The 26,290-nt window shown below is 35.8% G+C and overlaps 1 protein-coding gene across 2 annotated transcripts; it reads right to left on the minus strand.

Moving 5' to 3' along the window:
* Nucleotides 1–323: 323 nt before the first annotated feature.
* LOC127874840 (serine/arginine-rich splicing factor 4-like) lies at nucleotides 324–26,071 on the minus strand. 2 transcript variants are annotated; one of them, XM_052419480.1, is made up of 8 exons: nucleotides 25,980–26,071; nucleotides 21,090–21,219; nucleotides 20,565–20,635; nucleotides 17,837–17,941; nucleotides 12,240–12,309; nucleotides 9,813–9,886; nucleotides 6,618–6,734; nucleotides 324–1,074 (listed from the first exon to the last, which is right to left on the minus strand). In XM_052419480.1, exons 2-8 carry the CDS (start codon nucleotides 21,210–21,212, stop codon nucleotides 744–746), a joined length of 891 nt encoding a protein of 296 aa, XP_052275440.1. In that variant the 5' UTR covers nucleotides 21,213–21,219; nucleotides 25,980–26,071; the 3' UTR covers nucleotides 324–743. The 2 variants fall into 2 exon arrangements, with proteins under 2 accessions (XP_052275440.1, XP_052275441.1); XM_052419481.1 differs by having other exon boundaries at nucleotides 25,941–26,016.
* Between the last annotated feature and the right edge of the window lie 219 nt (nucleotides 26,072–26,290).

Consider the following 26,290-nt stretch of genomic DNA (forward strand, 5'->3'; position numbering starts at 1 on the left):
AATGTTTTAACGCAATACAAAAACTTCTCTATTCTGTTAAACAAGTTCCAGCGAAACAGAAGCAACAATTAAGTTTATAACAAAATGTCGGCCTTTGTATATCGCCATCCGGAATAAGAGTGAATTATGGGTATTGTCCCGTTTTGGTTATGCGGCTACGCGGCACTAATATGACCGCTCTGACCTACCTGACGGGTTTCTCAAAAAGTGTGGGATTCCTCGGGCGAAAAATTCCGGATAAATTACGATCCTATCGGAGTAAATAGCATATGATATCAGGTAACGTAATTAAGCTATTAAAATGTTAGGAAATAAAACACAAATTATTTATTACACAATTTATTTACATCAAAGACCACATTTTGCTATGTTAACAAAACTGATTTAAAAACATGAAATTATGTACAACAAAGTCATCAAATGAAATGCCTTTCAAAATATAAGTGACATATTATGAATATATAAAATACCTGTGACTGACCAAAATCAGCAATCTGAGGAGGCTAGCTCCAACAATGCACTTTATTCCCCCCTCCCCCTCACTCAATATTCTATCCTCAGCAAAAACACCTTCCCCTACTATCCATGTAAGTACTGCAGTGATATTTGTCAGAACAATAATCAATATTGTGAACAAATATGAACTTAAACACACCAATATTTGTATGAACCAATTAACAACTTCTGCAAACATCTGAAACATACACTTTCCATCCACATATCGTTTCACATGGAACAGATGTTCATTCATCTTCCTTCTGTTCCTCCTTCTCTGGAGATTTTGACTTGGATCGACTCTGTGCCTTCTCAGCACTCTTTGACCTTGACCTGCTTCTGGATTTGCTCTTGCTGCGCGATCGACTTTTGCTCTTACTCTTACTGCGGTCCCTACTCTTACTGCGGGACTTTGATCGGGACGCCGACCTCGATTTTGATTTCTTGGAACCAGAACGCGACCTTGTCCTCTTGGAGCGTGATCGTGACCTCCTTCTTGACCTTGACCTCGAGCGTGACCTTGACCTCTTCCTCCTGGAGCGACTTCGACTCCTGCTGTCAGAGCCAGAACGTGTGGACCTGAAATTTAGAACTTGAATGTTTATACAGTGAAATTAATTAGGACATGAAAAGTAGAACTTTAGTGTTTGCACAGTAAATATTTTGGGAAATATTGAAATTAAAGAATAACAGCATTAACTTGTAACTGTTGGCTCAGGTTATTCCGGGTCTCATCATAATCAGTCCCGTCTTGAAACTCACATCATTGCAAACAGTAATACACGTAACACAGGTAGGAAAAGATAACAAATATGTTGCCTTTCAGTATTATTATATGTGTACCCGGTAAAACTGTCACAATGGAAGGGTTTAATGACGCAGCAAATGCATGCTTAAGTAAAACTTGAAAATTAGACCGATGAAAGGTGTTGTTTCTTCTTTCTAAACACTATGTGATCAATCACCTGACACTAACAAGTTTTTATTTCACTTTTGAACCGCTGTAACCAAACAGACTTAATACGAATGCGAACATGAATATAATTAGGCAAGGATGTTCAGAGAGTTCTGTCAACATTATTTATCTGACCCGAAAGATGGACATCATCACATCCCAACTGCCACAAGATCATACATACAGAATGAGAACTTTTCAAGACCTGACTTTTTTTTAACTACATTCCAATGAAAGGATTATGATTTTAAAATGATAGAAGTTAGCTCAGGTTATTTCGGGTCTCATCATATTCAGTCCCGTCTTGAAACACACATCATTGCTAACAACATTACATGTAACAAAGATAAGCAATAATACTGAACATTTTGCCAATCAACACAATTACATTTGTACAATTCAAACACATAGGGCTCAATGACAGAGTACAAGCACGCAAAAGTAAAACCTTTCCAGATTAAAAATTAGACAGTGATGCAAGGATATTTTCTTATTTATTATAATTGAGGGGGGGGGGGATATGGTACATGAAGAAATTTGAAGAATAATAAGAATTCTTTTTTTTTTCATGAAAATTAGATCAACCAATGACAACAATAATTTTGAAGCAGCTGTTAGCAAACAGATGAAACAGAAACTAAATATAAATACAGTTAGGCCAGAGTTTTTTTATCTTCTGTTTAACGGGAGCGCCTTTTCCAATTTTCCGAAAAGTGAAATAAAAATAAAATGGAAAAAAATAATGTTATTGTTATTTTTTCCTACGCATCCAACAAAGTGTTATTCTAAAAAAAATATATTAATAGTGTATTTTAGCCTTGGCTGTTTTACAAAACAATGCTGTTTTTACAAAACAAATAACTTTGAAAACAGCCCAAAGTCTAAACATTTTATCGGCGAAAAAGTATGTCCGAATATAGTACACAACCGAAAAATAGGTTGGTGTTACATCATGTTTTTTGTTTATCGGATGAAATTCATTTCGCCCTAATTTTCAAGTAAATCCATAAACAAACAATACCTGTAAAGCAACCTCCCATTTAAATTCCAGCAAACACAATTTATTTCCTCACACCCGATAAAAATAAATACAAATAATCCAATAAAGTTAAATCTCCGATAGTTTTCACAAATTGCATCCTCTATGGAGCTAATGTATTAATGCTGTATCTGACAGTACTGCATGCTGCCGGTAACGTAGTATTGATCAATGCCTTTTGCCACCTGCTGAGGTGTTTCAAGTTTACAGTTTTAACTCCCAGAAATCGGCCCCAATATCAAAGAACTTTGATGTCTACCGACAGCATTGACAGCTTGCTTTTTGAGGGATTGATTTAACCGACGTCATTTGGTAACACAGTTGTGATTGTCAAAGACTTGTGTATGTAAATGTTTTCATTGTTGTTTCTTCTGGAATTTGAGTATAGGGTAATTATAATGTTTTATTTAGAAGACAAAATAAATATATCATATGTATGTATAAAACCAAAATAGCCCCCCCCCCCCCAAAAAAACACTTTTATCCCCACATTTTTCGGAGAAAAAGTGGGGATATTGTATTGATATGCATCTGTTTGTCCGTCCTGGCCACCTGCTCCTCCTACACTATTAGCACTAGAACATGGTAGCTATGAGCATATGTGCATGGCGCCATTACCAACCCTGGGGCTCCCCGCCCACCCTAAATTGCCTTTTACTATAATTTCTTCATTTCTACACCGATTTACTTCAAATTGATACTGAACATCTCTTATGACAATAAGGTCAATCTCGACTATGTATGGCCCCTTTACCAACCCTGGGGCGCCCCGCCCATACTAGGCCACACCCACCCAAAATTGTCTTTTACTATAATTTCTTCATTTCTACACCGATTCACTTCTAATTGATACTGAACTTCTCTTATGACAATACGGTCAATCTCAACTATGCATGGACCCATTACCAACCATGGGGCGCCCCTGGGTCAAACATGCGGCCTGGGGATAAGCGTCGGCCTCTGTCGCGCCATTTCTAGCTTTAATTGTGGGGTGGATGGGTAGTGTATGTAAATACAATTAATATTAAGCACTTTCATGCACACTTGAATGCTGTAAGAGGGTTGTTTATTGTGTTGTTTTCTTCATACTTGATTGTTGATTTAATTAACTATAAAGAGAATTGAATAAGCAGGATTCATTATGCACATCTTGTATTCAGTAATTTAAAAGGGTAAACACTAATGCAAATAATTACAAAATAAAACAAAAAAAACACAAGACTTCTTCTTATTTCTCCTGACTTCTCCCTAAAAAATGCCAGTCAAGACAGAAGTCACTTCTCCCTAAAATTTGACCCTAGGCCGACCCCTGTAAAGCTGTTAATTAGCTGTAATTGTTCTTACTATTACCTCACCTGAGCAGGAATGCTCATGGTATGCTGTTGTGATTGACACCATCTGCTTTTTCAACAGTTTCCTCAAAAGTTTGCTTAAACATTTAACTTCTTCTCATGTTTTTAAACTTTTTTGAGACCCCTCACATTTTATACTGACTGGACACTGTCTGGCAATACCAGGCAAGTTTACAGGTAGTTTTAACTGTTTTTAATAACTTCCAAAAATAAAAAATATATCTTTTTATTATGCTTTATTTTTATTTTTTTCCTACGAAACTTTTTTGAGTTTTTATTTTTTCCCCCTCCTCCTACTCAAACTTTCCAAAAAAAATCCCGTTAAACAGAAAATAATAAAACTCTGGCCTTATGCCTGGATGTTCAGTGAGTTCTGTCAACATTATGTATCTGACCCGAAAGATGGACATCATCACATCCAAAAGAGGATTCCTAAAGAATTTTCTTCTTTCAACTAATAGAATGTACATGTATTTGAGACTCTAGAGACTAGAGTGAAAGATTACAAATATAGCTCAGAATATTTCGGGTTTCATCATTTTCAGTCCCGTCTTGAAACAAACATCATGGCTAACAGTAACAAACTAAATTTCCCAAAGTAACCATACTTCAGTTGTTAAGTGCCCTCAGTTTTCATGTACATTTGCCAATGATCCTTTGCATTTAGCATTATTGAAGATGAAGTAGCTGCAAACAATAAATGATGGTGGTCATAATAGCATTAAAATCTATTATGAATGATAAAAATAACAAATAATTTTGATGTGTCCATTGTCAAAAATTTGAAATCCATTAAATTAGGCCTGAGGCCGAAAAATCCTAAATATGGAAGAGCCCCCACCCCCAAGCGATAACTTATTGTCCTTAGTCTTTCTAGTTCCAATTTCTGGTGAATACAATGCGAAATATTATAAAACAGATCATCTGTATCAGTGCATAAGAGTTAGTCATTACATATAATTTTAGTAAAATTAAATATTGATGCACAACGTGCTTTTAGATGTGTTTTTTTTTTAAATCATGAAACTGTAGTTTATTTACCATGAAAAGTTTTCTTTATTTCAAAGTAACAATAGACAGACAACAAAGCAATTGTTTTCACATTAACCGGACAACAAAGCAATTGTTTTCACATTAACTGGACAACAAAGCAATTGTTTTCACATTAACCGGACAACAAGGCAATTGTTTTCACATTAACCGGACAACAAAGCAATTGTTTTCACATTAACCAGACAACAAAGCAATTGTTTTCACATTAACCGGACAACAAAGCAATTGTTTTCACATTAACCGGACAACAAAGCAATTGTTTTCACATTAACTGTTTGTAAACAGACTAAAGGAAATCTTGAAATCAGTAATGCCAGTATGTTCAGTGAGGTCTGTCAACATTATATATCTGACCCGAAAGATGGACATCATAACATCATGGCTTGTACTGGTATTCAAAACTAATGTGACTATATTACAAAGCATGGAAGTACATTACAAAGATAAAAGTTGGCTCAGAATATTCCGGGTCTCATCATTATCAGTCCCGTCTTGAAACAAACATCATGGCTAACAGTAATACATATATCAAAGGTAAACAAAGATAGCCTATATTCTTCTTTAAGCCAAATGATATACTATGTTCAACATCAATACCACTTACTAAAAGCACTTTAAAGCAGGCCTCGACACTAACAGTGTTTCCAGAACCCGAGACCCCCAAATTTTGGTGAGGGACACCAGTTTTTCCCAGGATTTTGCTTTAATTTTAATATTCAGGGTTCCCTGTGGACACTAGTGCTGCAACAATATACCGGTATATCGGTATATATCGCAATCCGCATATTGTATTGTGATACGATTTTCGTCATACCGGTACGAAAATTTTACAAACATGCATCTACATTTCGTTCAGAAAAGCCATCCAAAATAATGATATCGAGGTAAACAAAACAAAGCGGTATTTTGTAAAAATAAATTGTTACGTAAAAACAGCATTCTAAAAAGTCTATTATACAGAGTAGCGTTGTTACATGGGAGCATTCATTCTATGCTTTTAAACGAATTATCGTTGAATTAATTACGCACAACTAAATGTTTCGTTTGATTCTGAAATGAGCATTATTAAATTTGTAATCCGAATTTCGGAAACACGCTTCCGAAATGTAATGCTAACGCGACAATAAAAAAAGTGCTTTATTCTTTTTCTCAATAAAAAACGCGCAAAATTATACAGACATGTAGAACGTCGCGTGCAAAGTGTGGGTGTATTTGTGTTGTATAAAACGGAAACCTCACGTCAGGCGATTTACGCATGTTCAGTGGGGAAAAAACGACCGATTGGAAGTTATTTCATCACATCTTTAAATAGTAACAAATGCCAAAATGTATTTGATATTTAAGAAAATTGGTGAATGTTTGTGTTTTGTGTTAGTCTTAAGCATTTTTATAGTAAACACTTACCAGAATTTGCTTTAAAACTGGAATATACGGGATTATCGGGTAATTGGCGAGTTATAATTCTAGTACAAGTAAGCAATATATTGCGATATATTGCAATACGGGTTTTTGAACTTACAATATATCGCAATACGCTTTTTGGCGTATTGTTGCAGCACTAGTGGACACCAATCTGTAGAAGTTAGTGTCAAGCCATGCTAAAAGTGTTCTAACTTGCAAAGCTGTCATCAATGAACCCTAAGAAACACATCACCTGACCTCACTTGTACATTGGCCTACTTTCGGACTTGCAATTAATAAAAATAACACAGCTGCCACCCACCTTCTGCGTCTCCTGGGCTTGTCTTCAATCAGCTTGATCTTGCGACCATTGATCTCTGTGCCATCCAGCTTGTCAATGGCCCTCTTCAGGTCACTGTACGACATGAACTCCACCACCCTGCAACATATAAATAGAAGGTAAAATTAGTTACACAAAGCATCTTCAATGTCACATTAGCTCATTACAAACTCTTTAAACACCATAGTTATTTTCTGTTCATATTTGGGTCCAGTATAGGGACACATTCCCAACGGAAAAAATACATATTTTTCCCAAAGGAAATTTTCAAATTCCCAATTGGAATTGTTTTGTTTTTTTGTTTTTTTTATAAGTCTCAACACATCATTAATTTCAAATGAAGCTCTATAAATTGAACCTTAGTTAATACAACAGTGAAATCTCTTATTCCGAATTTTAAAGCATTTTTCGCAAAAAGTCAACAACAGCAATTTCCCAATTTAAGTCTATGTGATATTTCCCAATGCAAAAGGACTCTTCCTCATATCAAGAATGGTGAAAAAAACAACAAGAAACACCCTTAAAGGAACATAGGGGTACTTTGTATAATTTTTTTATAAAATGTACAATTATAAAACCCCGAAGTATTTTCTTTAAATAAAATGTTACAAAATACAATAACAAGAGCACCGCATAACAGGTGCCACGCTCGGCTGCGAAAGCTTGTCAGATTTTTTTTTAGAGAGGTCAGTGACCTTGACCTTTGACCTAGTGACCCAAAAATGGGTGTGGCGTGTAGAACTCATCAAGGTGCATCTACATATGAAATTTCAAAGTTGTAGGTGTAAGCACTTTGACTTTAGAGCCGATGTTAAAGTTTTATATTAGAGGTCACAGTGACCTTGACCTTTGACCTAGTGACCCAAAAATGGGTGTGGCATGTAGAACTCATCAAGGTGCATCTACATATGAAGTTTCAAAGTTGTAGGTGGAAGCACTTTGATTTTAGAGCCAATGTTAAGGTTTTAGCATGACCCCTACGGCGGACGGCGAGCTTGCTATGACAATACCTCGGGTTTTCTCCGAAAACAGCCGAGCTAAAAACTACATTAGCAACAAACACAAATGTAACAAGAGCTGCGGTTGTGAAACAAAATGCCCCCCGTTTGTGTTATTTTAAAGAAATTTTCTTATTCCAAAGCTGTCAGATAAATTCGTCAAAAATCAATGGAACGGAACTCAAGCTCATGTTGGTAGACTTGCGTACCAAAAATGAGCTGAATATCTGAAAGTGTTTCGTAAAAAACCCTTTGGAAAACAGTTACTATAGAGAAATTTCTACATTCAAGGCCTAGAACGTCGAGTATCAATTGACCGAAACAAAATCTTCATTTGTAAATCATGTAGGTAGACTCGAATACCCAAAATCAGATCAATATCTGAAAGCGTTGCGCAAAAAAACTCAGGAAAAAGAAATTCAGGACAGACCAACTACTATATGCCACCCCAACGGGAGCATAGAAGTTTGGTGAACATGAAAAAAGATGTAACTCGGAAATGTCTGAAAACATCTATCCAGTAATCAGAAAATTAACTACGGTCTTGAAGAAACAAGACTATTGCCAAGCAATATATGTCCCTTCCACCATTGTCAGAATATTTTTTAATTTGTTGCCATAGCAACCAGAATTTTTGACGTAGAAAAAACTGAAATGACGTGCATAATGTCCATATTGCCATCTATCCATGTTTTAAGTTTCATGAAAAAATATGAAGAACTTTTTAGGTTATCGCAGGATCCAGATAAGTGTGACAGACAGAGGCACAGAGCGCAAACCATAAGTCCCCTCTGGTGAAACCGGTAGGGGACAATAAATTATTGCACAATAAGTCAATATTATATTTTAATGTTGCATAACTAGGTCTGCTTGGTAACTTCACAGCATGGATAACATTAAGGCTGGTTGATGCTCAGTGAGATTTGTCAACAGATATTTTCTGACCCGAAAGATGGACATCATTGCATCAACTCAAAGAAAAAAACTTCTGCTGAAGGCTAGAATTCTGACAAATATAGCTGAAGCTAACATGCAATAACACTATGAGCCTCACTCTGTGAAAAGGGGGTTTAATGTCTGACTGTAAAGTGTTGTCCCAGATAAGCCTGTGCAGTTCACACAGGCTAATTAGGGATGACACTTTCCGCTTTTATATTTTTCGGTTAAAGAAAGTCTCTTCTTAGCAAAAATCTAGTTTAGGAGGAAAGTGTGGTCCTGACTAGCCTGTGCGGACTGCACAGGCTTATCTGGTTCAACATTTAAAGCACATGTAGTGTACTAAATCCCCTTTTCACAGAGCAAGGCTCATACAAATGAGCGTCACAGTCAGAATATTTGAAGCACACAACTGGAATCTGAATTATAAAGTCATCGACACATTTGTACTCTACATTAAGTAATGTGTCATTTAACCCAATTTCTGTCACATCTTGGTGGAATGTTTTTCATCATTCACTTTTCCTTGGGTGCCAGATTTACCAGTTTTAAATGAACATATAATGAAAATGGGATTGAAGCCAGCGATCCTTAGATTTGTGGTCAAGGGCTCTACCAACTGAGCTAGCCAGCGAATTAGAGAATTTCAATTTCATCATGGACTTGCATACTGATCAAAATCGGAAATGTTTATCAAAAGTGACTTACACAATAGAATATGAAAAATAATAGAACACAGTGCTCAGAGAAGTTTGTCAACAGTAGTTCAGACCCGAAAGATGGACATCATTGCACCATGTTTTACCGATTGCCATATTTTTTCTTTCTTTGCTAAGTTTGAGCCTTTATATCTCGTGGCAGCAGCAATACTAAAAATAATGCCATAACATTTTTTTTCTAAAACTGAGCTTATACTATAATTTTTAACCCTATGATTTAAAATACTAGCCAATTGCTCTTAGAATGTGTGAAAAATCCCAAGATTTTGGAAAAAACTTAACAAAAAAAACCTCTTTATTTTCTGTTCAATTAAACAGACAGAACTAGTTGGGTAACCATGATGGCCAAAAGTAAATATCTCTCCCTTAAATTTACCTTCCATTTAAATGCCAAAAGAGGATAGTTTTCCTTCATTAAGGGCCTATGAAATAGGCCCCTTCTCATAAAAAAGTTTTAAAAATATAAATTTCTTTTCACATATCCTGAACATCTGTGACAACACTACAACCCAGGAGTGCCTTACCCCTCGTTTTTCTTGTCCCTGTGGGCATCAGCATATGTCACCTCACCAGCCTGCCTCATGTAGTCCTTCAGATCCTGAATCGATAAAACGCCCTGCATGTTTACATCATGACAATAATGCCGCACACTAACAGTGTTTTTTTTCACCATTTTGGGAATGGGGCAGGGTCCCTTTGGATTGGGAAAATTCGCGGAGTTTTGACTAAAATTGGGAAATTAGTGTTGTTGTTGTTTTGCTAACAAATGCTTCAAAATTGAGCATACAAGTGTGTCAAGTATTATATTTGCTAAGGTTGATCTTATATGGATGGGAGATGAACAAAATATTGATATCTAAAAAATTTTTTTTTTTTTTTAAAGATAACATTGGGAATTTTTAGCTCCCATTTGGGAAAAATATATACTATTTTCCATTGGGAATGGGTCCGGTTTTAAATGAAAAAAAACAACACTGACTAATAGCTGATCCTATCAGCATATAACCCTGAACTGTTTACCAGTGTCATATAACTGAAGTGATTTGATCCCCTTACATTACCAGCATCATTCGACAATCTCTATTATGAGCATCGTTACACAACCACCACATTTACACTAAATTTTAACATTCATTTCTTACTATATAACCAAAATACACACTATGTTTAACCATTTACCACCTGATACGTGTTTTCACACATTTGTAGTCCCTTAGAAAGTTTAATTCATGACCTTTCTTACTAAATACAAGTTTTAAAGGCTTCATTTTAAACCCTTAGAAACTGATGAGCAGCAAACAGCTTAAAACCTGAACAGACTGCAAGTTACTTGCAGGTTGTTCAGGTTTTATGCTGTTTGCAAATAGCAATTTTCACTTTGCTTCTAAGTGACAAAGGGTTAAATGCCTTTTTAATTTTTCACTTAATTTCAACTCATACTTTTTTCCACTGTTAAACAGTTACCAACATTCAGTTCAATCTTCCCACACAGATCTACCACCAGGCCCCATGCAAGGAGTGAAACACACAAACATTGACAACGCTGCTAAAAACTGTCAGAATCCCTACTTTCACAATGTGGTTATAGAAAGTTAAAGTTTGGAAAATTTGACACAATATCTACTTTATAATTGAACTGATTCTAAGAAAAGTTTCTCAAAAATTTAAGCCATTTTGCACTTTTTAATTTAAATATAAATACATAATCATATTATATCTAAGCCATTATAGAACTTTTTTAATCTAAAAATAGTTTTTCCTATAAAATTTAAGATATTTTTGCACATTTACATCAGACAAATTTAACACAAATGCGACATTGTAATTAAAAAAAAAATCTACAGAATTAAGTGGCACACAAGACCCTTCTGACAGCGTTTATTACCTTACGCAAACATGTTCAAGTGAAATCCCTGAAATGGATGGGTTGGTGGGGGTAGTGGATGGCCCAAGGGATTGGTCCTCATCCAGCCAGCCTGGTCCTGGGACCCAAGGCAAGCCATGGAACACCCAGCCAGCGGGGAAGTGTGATCAGTCCGTATGTCAGTCTGGGGCACCTCAGGTCAAAGTGCACCCGTCCAGTATTGAACAATGAGCAGGTCAAAGTGCATCGGTTCCGCATTGAACAATGTGTTGGTTTTTTCTTGTTTGCATTATTGTTCGTGTCTTCAGCCAAATATAACTACTTTTGATACAATTACTGCCAAATGATACTTTAATTAGCAAACTATTTTCTTAGGTCTTAATCTATAATAAGTCATGCAGCAAGCATGAAAGTCGATGATCTATATACTTTGCATATGTATTGACTTCTGTTTTAGAATTTTGATGCACATATTGTGATATATTTAAGACTTTTGAAAACATTTGGTCTAGATTCTGGAAGAATAGGGGACATCTTCACACCCCCTTATAAACGGACCGAAGATCATGATTTCCCTATCTAAGACTGCTACAGCATCTTAAGCCCAAGACTACAGCGAAAGGTGGCATTTGGTCTGCAGAGCTAGACTGGTGACATTTCAAAGACAACAATCACGCTCTGTTCAAACAGACCGACATTTGAGAAAGACGGCTTCAGACTTCTCTGGACATCAAGTACTTCAATAGAGTGGCCGTAGTGGTGGAATGGCCCATTGCATTGCCTCATTGACACTGAACTGCTGGGCTAGCCCCGTGTATTAAGAGCCTTGCTACTCATGTAGTGGCATCTCTTTAGACTGACTCTAGTCCTTGCCTTGTTCCAATTGATTGATTGCCCTTATGTGGTAAAGAGCAACACTTATCATTCAGTAAAACATAGTTATGGGTGTCATGTCACTAAAAAATACATGGAATAATCCATTTACGTGTTAACATTGTTTCATTATATTTACAGTCTAAATATTAATGTTTATCTGAACGAGGTTACAAGCAAGCATTCTTATTTTCACATACTCAACAAGCCATACCTGCCAGCTGACTCTGGATGACAGGTTTTCAACAATCAGTCTGTTGTCTGTGCGTGTTGGTGGTCCATACCTGAAACAAATACTAGTATTAAGTCAGTAAATTTTTTTTGCTTTAATTTGTTACAGCCTGTGCCATTTGAATTGGGAAAATTAGCGCTATAAACCGTGAAATTAGGAAAAATAGCGCGATAAACCATGAAATTGGGAAAAATTAAGCATTATAAATAGGATTATAAGTAACAGAAGTGATATTGTTTTTAAGTGCATGTTCAGGGAGTTTCCTAGAAAAGGAGTCTGGTCAAATTGGGATTTTTTTTTAATCAATAAAAGTGGCAAGTTTGGGAACGATTTATGGACAAAAATGACTAAATTAAAGTTATATATGATGTTTAAAAAAAAAAAGTTGAGACCTCGATTTAAGAAATCATAATTAAGTTATATGAGATTTCTTTCTAAAAAAAAATAAAAAAAAAATATTTTTTTTTTGGAAGTTGGGCTTTTTTGGGGAAATTTTGGTCAGAATTTTGGGAAAAAACGTGTATTTTTGCGATTGAGAAGCAGCCGAAATTCGGCTGTAAATTTGAGCAAAAAAATTCACTGTAAGTGAAATAAATACAGTAAGAAACATGTAATTTTTGTAATCTCCAGCAGGTTTTTTTCTAGCTTTTTGGAGAAAAGGAGCCTGGTCAAATTGGATTTTTTTTTAAACGTTCAGTGGCAAATTTGGGAATAATTTATCGACACAAAGGACTAAATTAAAGTTATATAATATTTTGTAGGATGTTTAAACAAGAGGGCCATGGGCCCTAAGGCAGTCACCTGAGACTCGAAGGAACTAGCTTACAATGTGACTTCTAGAGTGTTTTTTTGCTATATATAAATATAAGGAAATAGACACCCCCTGGCGGCAATTTTTTTTACCAATCCATTCCATTTTCAAACTGAACTGTCATATCCATGAAACAAATGTTCTGACCAAATTTCATAAAGATTGGGCAAAAAATGTGTCTTCTAGACTGTTCTCATGTTTTCACTATATACTTATAAAGACAACTGCCCCACCCCCTGACGGCCATGTTTTTCAAATGATCACGACCATTTTCACAAAACCAATGTTTTGACCAAATTTCATGATGATTAGGCAAAAAATGTGACTTAGTGTTCACAAGCTTCTTTACTATATAACTATAAGGAAAAAGACCCCCCCTGGCGGCCATGTTTTTTTACCGATCCAAACCATTTTTGAACTCTACCGTGGTATCCGGGAAACAAATGTTGTGATCAAATTTAATGAAGATTGGGCAAAAAATGTGTCTTCTAGACAGGTCACATGTTTTCACTATATACATATAGAGACTAGAAATGGCGCGGCAGAGGCCGACGCGTATCCCCATGCCGCATGTTTGAACCAGGGGCGCCCCAGGGTTGGTAATGGGGCCATGCATAGTTGAGATTGACCGAATTGTCATAAGAGAAGATAAGTATCAATTAGAAGTGAATCGTGTAGAAATGAAGATATTATAGTAAAAGGCAATTTTGGGTGGGCGTGGCCTATGTGGGCGGGGCGCCCCAGGGTTGGTAATGAGGCCATGCATAGTTGAGATTAACCATATTGTCATAAGAGATGTTCAGTATCAATTTGAAGTGAATTGGTGTAGAAATGAAGTTATAGTAAAAGGCAATTTTAGGTGGACGTGGCTATGTGGGCAGGGTGCCCTAGGGTTGGTAATGAGGCCATGCATAGCTGAGATTGACCATTTTGTCATAAGAGAGGTTCAGTATCAATTTGAAGTGAATTGGTGTAGAACTGAAGAAATTATAGTAAAAGGCAATTTTGGATGGGCGTGGCTTATGTGGGCGGGGCGCGCCCTAGGGTTGGTAAAAGGGCCATGCATAGTTGATATTGAACGTATTGTCATAAGAGACTTTCAGTATCAATTTGAAGATAATCGGTGTAAAAATGAAGAAAATATAGTAAAATAACCTTAAACAAGATGCGTTTGTGAAACACAATGTCCCCCTATATGACGTTTGACCTTGAAGGATGAGCTTGACCGTTCACCACTCAAAATGTGCAGCTCCATGAGATACACATGCATTTCAAATATAAAATTGCTAGCTTCAATATTGCAGAAGTGACATTACATGCGCAATTTTGACCCATATATTTGACCTTGAAGGATGACCTTGACCTTTCACCACTCAAAATGTGCAGCTCCATGAGATACACATGCATGCCAAATATCAAGTTGCTATCTTTAATATTGCAAAAGTATTCATAAAATAAGCGATTTGGGCCACATATATTTGACCTCTGACTGTGAAGGATAACCTTGACCTTTCACCACTCAAATTGTGCAGCTCCATGAGATACACATGCATGCCAAATATCAAGTTGCAATCTTCAATATTTCAAAAGTATTAATAAAATAAGCGATTTGGGCCACATATATTTGACCTCTGACCTTGAAGGATGACCTTGACCTTTCACCACTCAAAATGTGCAGCTCCATGAGATACACATGCATGCCAAATATCAAGTTGCTATCTTCAATATTGCAAAAGTATTCATAAAATGAGCGATTTTGGCCACATATATTTGACCTCTGACCTTGAAGGATGACCTTGACCTTTCACCACTCAAAATGTGCAGCTCCATGAGATACACATGCATGCCAAATATCAAGTTGCTATATGCAATATTGCAAAAATTATTGCAAAATGTTAAAAGTTGGCGCAAACCAACCAACCAACCAACAGACCGGGCAAAAACAATATGTCCCCAACTAATATAGTGGGGGACATAAAAATGAGTAAAAATCTCTGACCTGCCCCAACCCCAACCCCTATAACTTTTGACCCAGGGGTCAGATCAAAATTCCAAATAGTGCAGGGTCGCTCATATGCTCATAGCTACCATGTGTGTAAGTTTCAAGGTTCTAGTGCTAATAGTGTAGGAGGAGATAGTGGCCAGGACGGACAGACGGCGGAGAAAACCACAATATCCCCACGCTTTTCAAAAAGCGTGGGGATAAAGACAATTTTGGGTGGGTGTGGCCAATTATGGGTGGGGCGCCCCAGGGATGGTAAAGGGGCCATACATAGTTGAGATTGACGTTATTGTCATAAGAGATGTTCAGTATCAATTTGAAGTAAATTGGTGTAGAAATGAAGAAATTATAGTAAAAGGCAATTTTGGGTGGATGGGGAGCCCCAGGGTTGGTAATGGCGCCATGCATAGTTGCGATTGACCGTATTGTCATAAAAGAGGTTCAGTACCAATTTGAAGTGAATCGGTGTAGAAATGAAAAAATTATAGTAAAAGGCAATTTTGGGTGGGCATTGCCTATGTGGACGGGGCGCCCCAGGGTTGGTTATGGGGCCATGCATAGTTGAGATTAACTTTTTTGTCATAAGAGAGGTTCAGTATCAATTTGAAGTGAATCGGTGTAGAAATGAAGAAATTATAGTAAAAGGCAATTTTAGGTGGGCGTGGCCTATGTGTGCGGGGTGCCCTGGGGTTGGTAATGGGGCACTGCATAGCTGAGATTGACCGTGTTGTCATGAAAGAGGTTCAGTATCAATTCGAAGTGAATCGGTGTAGAAATGAAGAAATTATAGTAAAAGGCAATTTTGGGTGGGCCGGGGCGCCCCAGGGTTGGTAATGGGGCCATGCATAGTTGAGATTGACTGTGTTGTCATAAGAGAGGCTCAGTATCAATTTGAAGTAAATCAGTGCAGAAATGAAGAAGTTAATGTAAAATAACATAAAAAATGAGTGAAAACTCGGACCCGGCCTTGCCCCAACCCCCATAACTTTTGACCCAAAGGTCAGATCAAAATTCCGTCACCGTCGCACATATGCTCATAGCTACCATGTATGTAAGTTTCAAGGTTCTAGTGCTAATAGTGTAGGAGAAGCAGGGGCAGTGATTTTTTTTGCTCAAGTTTACAGCCGAATTTCGGCTGCTTCCCAATCGCAAAAATACACGATTTTTCCCAAAATTCTGACCAAAATTTCCCAAAAAAAGCCCAACTTCCAAAAAAAAAAAAAAAAAAAAAAAATTTAAAAAAAAGAAAAGAAAAGAAGTCTCATATAACTTAATTATGATTTCTTAAATCTAGGTCTCAACTTTATTTTTTAAACATCTAACAAAATATATAACTTGAATTTAGTCATTTTTGTCCATAAATCATTCCCAAACTTGCCACTTTTATTGATTAAAAAAAAACAACAATTTGACCAGACTCCTTTTCTAGAAAACTCCCTGAACATGCACTTAAAAACAATATCACTTCTGTTACTTATAATCCTATTTATAATGCTTAATTTTTCCCAATTTCATGGTTTATCGCGCTATTTTTCCCAATTTCACGGTTTATCGCGCTAATTTTCCCAATTCAAATGGCACAGGCTGTAACCAATTAAAGCAAAAAAAATCACTGAGGGGGCCAGGACGGACGCACATCACAATATCCCCACTTTTTCTCCGAAAAACGTGGGGATAAAAACTGCCCCGCCCCCTGGCGGCCATGTTTTTTCACCGATCATGACCATTTTTGAACTCATCTGAGATATCTATAAAATCGATGTTAAGACAAGATTTCACGATGATTAGGCAAAAAATGTGACTTCTGGAGTGTTCACAAGCTTTTTTTACTATATAAACATAAGGAAAAAGACCCCTCCCCCCCCCCCGGGGGCCATGTTTTTTTACCAATCCAAACCATTTTCGAACACAACTGACGTATCCAGGAAACAAATGTTCCGACCAAATTTCATGAAGATTTGACCAAAAATGTGACTTCTAGAGTGTTCACATGTTTTCACTATATATACATTTAGAGAAAACAGCCCCGCCCCCTGGATGCCATGTTTTTTCACCGATCTAGACCGTTTTCAAACTCTTCCAAGAATGAAACCAATGTATTGACCAAGTTTAATGGTGATTGGGCAAAAATTGTGACTTCTAGAGTGTTCACAGATTTCTCTATAGCCATATAAAGAATACTGCCCCGCCCCCTGGTGGCCATGTTTTTCAATGGACTGAAACCATTTTTTTAATTCAACCAACGTATCATTAAGACAAACATTTTGACAAAGTAACATGAAGATTGGGCATCAAATGTGACTTCTACAGTGTTCACAAGGTTTTTCTTTTTTTGACCCAGTGACCTAGTTTTTGACCTAGCATGACTCAGTTACAAAATCGGTCGAGGTATCATAAGGACAAATGTTCTGACCAAGTTTCATGAAGATCGGACTATAAATTTGGCCTCTAGAGTGTTCACAAGGCGAATGTTGACAACGGCCGGATGCACGACGGACAAAAGGCTTTCACAAAACCTCACCATGAGCACGTTGTGCTCAGGTGAGCTAAAAATAAAGTTAAGGTACAGAGTCTAATAATTATAAATCTTGAGAGACTTCTTTCTCTTTTTTTTTTGGAAATTTGCATTTTTTATTATATAATTTTGGTTTGGTATCGGGTCCGTTTAATTTTTAACAACTGATAATGTCAAATGTGTGTGCTGTTTTCTTTCAAAATATACATGGAAATAAATTGATAAAAGTGACAATCTATTCCTTCACATACTTATCGCGTCCACTCCTCCTAGGTGGTGGGAACCTGTCATAGTCAGACCCAGAGTTGTAGCGGTCTGAGCCTCTGGGTGTCCCTCTTGCATGCTCTACACTGATCCTGAAATGTAGTATATTCACGATAACTAAATCTTAAAGGATAAGAATCTTGAAAAAATAATTTTCACTTACCGAAAAACGAAACTTTTATAGTACTTTAGAGGAATTCACCATTTAAAATGAGACAAGGGACAAAATAATCACAAAACCAGGTTTTCAATAAACAAAGTCTGATAAAGGCAGACAACTGCAACTCAAAATGCGCATTGCTACTGATTGTTCATCACATTTACCCCCCTTGTTTCAAAATCAATCTGTTTTTCGACCCCTTGACCTAGTTTCTGACCCAGCATGACCGATATTCGAACTTGACCTAGATATTGTCTAGATACAACTTCTGACCAAGTTTTGAAAAGATCGAATGAAAACTATTTGAATTAGAGAGCGGACAACATGCCAATGTTTAAAACGCACTAAGTGACCCTGTGACCTAGTTTTTAACCCGGCACGACCCATATTCGAACTTGACCTAGATATTATCTAGATACAACTTCTGACCAAGTTTCGTAAAGATCGGATGAAAACTATTTGAAATAGAGAGCGGACAACATGCTCAATGTTTAAAACGCACTAAGTGACCCCGTGACCTAGTTTTTAACCCAGCATGACCCATATTCGAACTTGAGCTAGATATTGTCTAGATACAACTTCTGACTAAGTTTCGTAAAGATCGGATGAAAACTGTTTGAATTAGAGAGCGGACAAGGTTGGTCCGCCCACCCGCATTCGCCAATCTAATAACCATTTTTTTCCTTCGGAAAACCTGGTTAATAATGAACAGTAAATTTCCAGAAAATGGATAACCAGGGCTTTCTACAGGCCATTTAACGATCCCTCGCTGGGGCGCTTGAATTTCGAAATCAGAGTCCATGGGACGCTTGAAATTTTCTGATCAGTGTATTTTTCAGTAAAAGAAACTGGAGATTGTAAAAATAAATCAAGGTTTCTCTATCAGTGTATCAAAATTCCCTGTTTTAAAAGAGCACTCGGTACCTACTTTCACAAGTAATCGCCATAAACACCACATGGGGTAATGGATAATCCACTGATAAGACGCGCGTATTGATTATTCTAGCCACATAACACAGTCATTTAAATGCTGACAAGGATGTATCAGGTAACTTTCCAGTCGTCAAACTGTAATGTTCATCGTCCAATCGATTACGCGAATGCTTACGAGGGCGGGGTTAACTATCGACCATTATTTTTTATTGACGTCGGGCATAAAGTAAGAGTTTATCGCAGCTTGATTAGCAAGAACTTGTACCATTTATGTGATATAAAACAGGTAACTAGTACAGTATAGTACATTAAAGACGGTTTCGGGCATCATCATCACACCTTTTTACTGTAAACATGTGTTTCCTATGACTCATAATTAATACGAGAAAGTAATTGCAAGTGGCAAACAAATACTTATAGCGAGTAAGTTTTGCAAATAACTCCCAGTTAAAATTATGCGATAACAATTTAATTCCAGTACATGTATATTTCATCATGTCCATTTATAGACTTGATTCACCATGTTTTTCTGACATTTATTCGACACATAATGCGCTTTAACAAATTTTCGTTGAATTATTTACGCAGAGTTATTAATGATTCGTCCAATAATCGATACTTAGAAGACTGATGATGGCAACCGGACGTAATTCTCGTGGACAACGTGAATTTCATGCATAATTCCGTCAAAACATTTATTCGACTAGTAAAGAGTTAAAACAAATTATCGTTGAATTCATAACGCAACTGTTAATATTTGTTGAAATCTCAAATGGGAATAATTAAATTTGTAATCCGAAACCCATTCCCGTAAGTCGATGTTTACACGTTTTTAATCCGAAACACACTTCCGAATGTAAATGTTACCGCAACGTCAAAATATTCTTGCTTCAGATTAGCAGTGCAAATTTATTTTGTGTCTAATCTTTTTCTCAATTAAAAAGAGCGCGAAAATTATGCAGCATGTACAATGTGGCGTCATTTGCATAGAAAGCGTGCGTGTATTGAGCGTTTTAACAAGCACACAACACGTCAGGGGATTGATGCATGTTCAGAGGCAACATTTCATCAAATCTATAGTCACTTAATTTATTTGATACTGCAGAAAAATGGCAAGATTTGTGTTAAAGAAATATTTGAGAGCTTTATCGTAAATATTTACCAGAAAGCGATTTATAAAAATGGAATAAACGTGATTATCGGGTAATAAATAGAAACTTGAAAAGTAGTAAGTATACTGTAATAGTCGGGTTGAAACGGATATTTTGGGAATCGTTCCAGTCGGGATTTTACTATCTGTGCGGGAAAGTTTTAAAACAATTAAACAATATAAACAATTATATATATTTTTGTTAATGACTGGGGAATTTTCTTGAAGTCACAGCGCACCAAATGACGTCTTTTGACGCTGTTTTTTTATTAGTTATAACGCACCACAGAACGTGAATTGACGTTAAATTTTTAAAAAATCATCGTCAGGAGGGACCACACACCCCTATCAGTAACGGGGCGCCTGACAAAAATCCTGTGGAAAGCACTGACAACTAAAATGAATGTTGAATTAATTTTTATTTAGGGAAACAATATTGGTTTGCAGACACTTGTTTCAACACTATTATTACCTCTCTCCACACAACTCCTTTCCATTCAATTCGTAGACAGCATCATCTGCATCTCTATAATCATCAAATTCCTGTAAACAAAAAAAAGAATTGGTAGGTTAAAAAATCTAACTCCCAGCTATAGACCCTTCAGATTGCAGTTAGTTGAAACCGAGTCTTTTATTCACAAAAACTTGCCCCCATGGATTTAAGGAGGCACTTTCATTGGTAATGAGCCTGTAAGTATTTTCTGGTATAAATAAACACCAACAGATCATAAACATACCTCTAATGCTGAAACAAAAATATCTGTTGTGATATGGTGTGCTCGCAAAATATTTATAAAAATGATTTTGAAAACATGCTAATTTATACATAGACTTCCACTGTTAAATTGATCAAAAGCACGAAGCTACTGGCTGCTTTGTGCGACCAACAAAACAATTAAAATTAATTTGCTGTTTCATTTTATAAAGATATGGGCATGTATTGAATTTTTTTTTTAAATATTATATTTAAGATTGCAGTTCACTAATTTAGTCATACCACAAATCCATATCCATTCTTCAACATTATATCTCGTAGTTTTCCAAACCCATGAAAGAATTTCTCCACGTCTCTTTCACGAACAAAGTAGGGTATGTGACCTAGATACACTCTTGTCCCCATGGTATTACTGAAACAAATATATATAAGCATATTATTACACATATTTCTGCTACTTATATGAATAGTGAATGAATGAATAGGATTGGTATCTTAATGAGTTATTAAATATTTACAAAAAAACTGCTATTTTCCCCCAATTACTTTCATATTGATGACTATTTTTTTTTTACAAAATGTCATTTAACTCCTGATTTTTATACAGTCGATTGGTGTATAGCGGATTTTAGTTAGTAACGGATAGCTTAAACGTTTTTTGCAAAATACTTTTATATATGTTAAGATTTATAGTTTTCTATTAATTGAATACAAATAGCCTATCATTGTAAAGTCGATTCATGTTTTTGTTGACGTGTGTCATGTTTACAACTGTTTCTTTTTTCGAAAGCAAAACAAGGTCACGTTACGTTTTTGTGACGACAGGAAAAGTGCAGACGAATGGTTTCTTGAATTTTGCAGATTTTGTTATGTAAACATAATATTCATTGATGATATATTTTAGTATGATGTGTCCTTCACAAAAGTAAGAATGCTCAGAAACCAAATTGATGCGTACCATATAAAATAAGCATGAATGCTGCAACTCGGGAATTAGTGAATAACGGACATGTGGTGAACCATATTCAGGAATGTGGGGATTGTCTCAAAATAAATATAAACCCAATTGAAGTTGTCCAATCCAAATGTGGTAAGCGTGTGGTTATGATATTAATAAGTAAAAACATCATTTTTAATGAAAAATAATCAAATTATAACGAAAAATCGATTTCTCTTAAAACATATTTTCAGCAATCAAATCTATCGTCGACTCGCCTAAATTCGCGACTAACCTAGATTCGGGGATTTTGTTTTCGTCACGTAACCGGTACCAATATTTGTTTCTGCGTATGCGTGATCGTGGAGATATGCAAATAAATCAGAGCTCCAGATAAGGGTCGTATTTTCGTAATTACGAATTATTTTCAAGTCCGTTACGTATTTATTTTAAAATCTTGTCGTACCATTAAGAATTACAAAATCAAGTTACGAATATTATTTTTACATCGGTTCGTATCGATTTTTATTGAGTTCTTTTCGCTTATTAAAGATATTTGCGGTGCTTATATAGAAAGGTTATCGGGTTTGTTTGACAAAGCGCATTTTTTCCAATAAAAGCGGCGTATACAGTTTATCTGTCAAAAAACAATGGCGGCGCCCAGAGAGCGTCTTTACAAACAGCAAAGCGTCCAAAAACACGCTTTTAACATATTGTACGCAAAGTGAGCCGAAGTTCAATGTTTAGAAAGACATTATAGAAAATATCTTATACCATGTTGTATGTTCAGTTGCCGACACAGTCGGAAAAGCTAAACAAAAACGCGACACGACGGGTCCAAACTTAAACACACAAAAAAAACATTGAACGAGTGGAAGGGACAAGTCCCATGGCTAATCGTTGAAAAGATTGAAGGGGAGACCCGTTTTAAATGTGAAATATGTAAAAACTCATCTAAGGCATGCAATCTAAACACAGTTTGGGCATATGAAGGTATTGGAAAAATAAAATTGTATAATACTGAAAAGACACTGTTGAACTCGTATAAATAAAGTTGCTAGTATGTTTATTTTGATTTTTTTTGCATGAAAATAACCATTATTATTTATTTTTAGGTCATTCAGAAAAAATAAGAATTATTTTCCAAAACTTAGTAGTAACGTTAAGAAAAAAATTTCAGAGTTAAGAATTCTTTTTGAAAATCTGGTAGTAATTTAAGAATTTCACAAAACCTTATCTGGAGCTCTGTAAATGTTTACTCGATTGGAACGATTGAAGATTTGTAAAAAATAATGCGTTTTAAACAAGTAAAAAGTGTGCAGTAGAATCAATTTGCAAAAATACCATATTTTCTTAAAACCAATAATACCCGACCATCGTATTTCATAAATATGAAGTAAAAATCAGATATCACGATTTTTTGTTGTCGTCTGCTGTTGTAGTAGCATTGCCATATATGGAAATGTTCGCTTCGAAAGCATTAGTAATTCCAACACATGATTTATTGTGTGTTTCTAAGACCATGACAATTAAGCTAATTTCTATTTATTTTTTGTTTTTTTAAGGCCATCCCTAAGCATTGTCGCAAGAAGGATAGGCTTTATTCAACAACTTCCTTGATAAATGCTTACAAAGCTGTTAAGGAGAAGAATATGTCCGTTCTTAGACCCACACAATTATACAGATTGCCTAAAATTACATTACGTCACAGGGTCTTTGAAAAAATCCACCCAGACACAGTTGTTATGTGAGCTGCTCCCATTTTCCATGCATTTCACCCCGTTCATATGTTAACATTTTATTGTTATTTCTTGTTTGACTTCTTTGTTAAATGTTTCATTTGCACCAGAAACCAATTTAAACTGTTAAAAATAAGTTAGCTTGGCCTAATTACTCGACATTGCTATGAATGCTTGTATGACGTCATACCCGCGAATCAAGGGTAGTAAAACAAAATGGCTGACGCTTTATACTTATGTCAACAATATTGACATTTAAGAGCTTTAAAAATATTGTTTGGAAATCACAATGGAACAAATCAGCGAAGAATGAATTTATTTTAAAAGGTTAATGTTTGTTTTCGTAGTTTTGTATGCGTTATTATTTTAATATTGACATTAAATGTTAAGGTGGCGAATTTACGGTAATCGAGGATATATATAGATTCAACTCAAAATGACCCGAATATAGGGTGCATCGCTTTGAACAGCATTTACCGTATACGTGCGCTTATAAGACGCCCTCGCTTATAAGACGCACCCCGACTTCGGACTTTATAATGGGTGGATTTGAGACTGACCCGCGTGTAAGACGCGGTCAAATTTTGCCGTATTCATCGGCCGGAAAATGGCTGAAAAATGGCAGAATGTTAAAGAAAATCATCAATTAGTAAAACATTGAGAATTTTTCAAAGTCGCGCTGCATACAATTAGTAATTCACGCAAGTCTGAAAAATAAAACAATCAAACAACAAAGTAAATAATATTTGTTTATTTTTTGATATATTAGTGGGTTTTAATTTATTTTCAAGTATTATTCATGCAATAAAAATAATTATCAAATTGACAAAAATTCTAACAACTGCGTATTAATCATTTGCCCTAACAATTGCAAACATAAAACATATTACGTTCGTTATATCAATGCACAAGTAAAATTGATCGTGTCAGTCATCTTAATTGTATTGTTTGACAGGTATTGAAATCTAATAGGCAGATATTTTGAAAGCGTTTAGTTTTATTACCTAGATTATGCAAATTTTACGCCCATTGTCTATCAACAATAGGTAACGGTTACTTTCATAAAATTAGCCAATCCATGATAGAGTGATAGACTCCGAAGCGCAGATCGAAATCACGTGTCAAGAAGAAAGCCATATGCGGATAATTGCATGCGGTCGCTCTTTGCTCCCGTCGTTGTTGGCCCCTAATAAATAATGTGTCATCGGTATTAGTGGTTCGTCTGAATAAACGTGTTTATTTAACAATTGACAGTTGCAAACTGGTAACTTATTTCAGAGGATACCCTAATTGCCAATTATGTCTTAATTGAAAATTAACGACGTGGAACAAAGACGATCAGGTGATACAAACTTGTCAAATAGCATTTGTAATCGGCAGCGTGTTTACTGAGAATTGATTTTGCTGTTGTTTTAAGCATGTTGGCATCGTGTTGCCGCTTACACACGTATACTATAATGACCAATTTATATGGCATTTAACGACGTCGCGCGCAGACAATCAGGTGATAAAAACTTTTCAAGAATAATCACGGACAATATAACGTCTTACGCCCCAAAAATAACAAAATTCAAATTAAAAATAATAGACAACAAAATCAGTAACAATACATTTTATTACAAATAAATCGGTAACTGAACATAGCGTTCCGATACACGGTACGGGCCAATACAGACTTTAGAGAAAATGCAAATGGCTGCCGCGATGATTCAAAACAACTGACAAGTGTCCAACTTGGCTAGCATAAGCCCAGTAAATCCGATATTTTGATTTTTTTTGTTTATTTTTACCAGTATCTCGCTTATAAGACGCGACCCCAACTGTAACTTATTAATTTAAGTCTAAAAAATGCGTCTTATAAGCGCACGTATACGGTACTTAATCAATTGTGCAGCGATTTCCATGAATTTGGTCTTATTAAACGCAGAAATGAATTTCCTTTCTGGAAATGTACATATATTGCAATTATTTTTTACCAATGCGGTGTCAAATTTTAAGAAATAACACGAAACACATGTAATCCGATAAAGACCTAAGCGATCCGGTAATGGCTGAATCAGTGTACCATGAAATTTGAGCGGTAAACAAATAATATTTTTCGGAAATTTAAAACAGCTGGCATGTTTCAATAGGAAAGCCGTGTCTATCTAGGTTTAATAGTTTAATTACTATGTGCATGGTGTATACGTTGAAATGAGACTCGAAGTCCTTAGCTTTCCGTTATACAGCAATCGACTGTATCTAAAATCATTTGCATTCAGTCATAATCTTGTCGTAACGTATTTTTATTCAAGAATGCAAAAATTTAAGTTTTGATAAAATCGTCCCATGTTTGAAAACGTCTGACCATCTCAAATTTTGTTATAAATGATTCAATTGTTCAGTAGAAATCTAACACGATTAAATGCAATAGTGATTAAACGTGTTGTGAAATGAGCATATAAGTTAAATGCATACAAATAAGATTTAATTCCAGAACAAAATCTTCGTTCGCACTTTGCCTCACCTTCCTCGTCAGCAAAAATGAGTTTACAAGACGCTTGTCGCACGTTCTTTTCTGATGATCAATTTTCATGCAAGCGCCCAAGCGAAAATCGGGGTTTACATATGCAAATAAAAGGCGTGCATTTTCTATTATTTTTTTCTCATTACATAAATTTTCAATAATTGTAAATATGCATTGATTATTAAAGCTACTTTTTCTCTAAAAAGCTATACAAATAAAAAAAATACTCACACTGTAAAAATGCTGGGGACGTGACGTAATTGACCGTAGCTAAGTCTAAATTTAGTAACAAACGGGATTC

This window comes from Dreissena polymorpha, chromosome 3, assembly GCF_020536995.1.
Source record: "Dreissena polymorpha isolate Duluth1 chromosome 3, UMN_Dpol_1.0, whole genome shotgun sequence".
Classification (NCBI taxonomy): domain Eukaryota; kingdom Metazoa; phylum Mollusca; class Bivalvia; order Myida; family Dreissenidae; genus Dreissena; species Dreissena polymorpha.

What these genes read in the sequence shown, in the direction of transcription:
- LOC127874840 (XM_052419480.1), bottom strand. Translation starts at nt 21,212, where the DNA reads ATGGGGACAAGAGTGTATCTAGGTCACATACCCTACTTTGTTCGTGAA. An exon ending in AGAATGGATATGGATTTGTG is followed by an intron (nt 20,636 to 21,089) that starts GTATGACTAAAT and finishes TTTTGTTTACAG; the next exon opens with GAATTTGATGATTATAGAGA. An exon ending in AGGAGGAGTGGACGCGATAA is followed by an intron (nt 12,310 to 17,836) that starts GTATGTGAAGGA and finishes TATTTGTTTCAG; the next exon opens with GTATGGACCACCAACACGCA.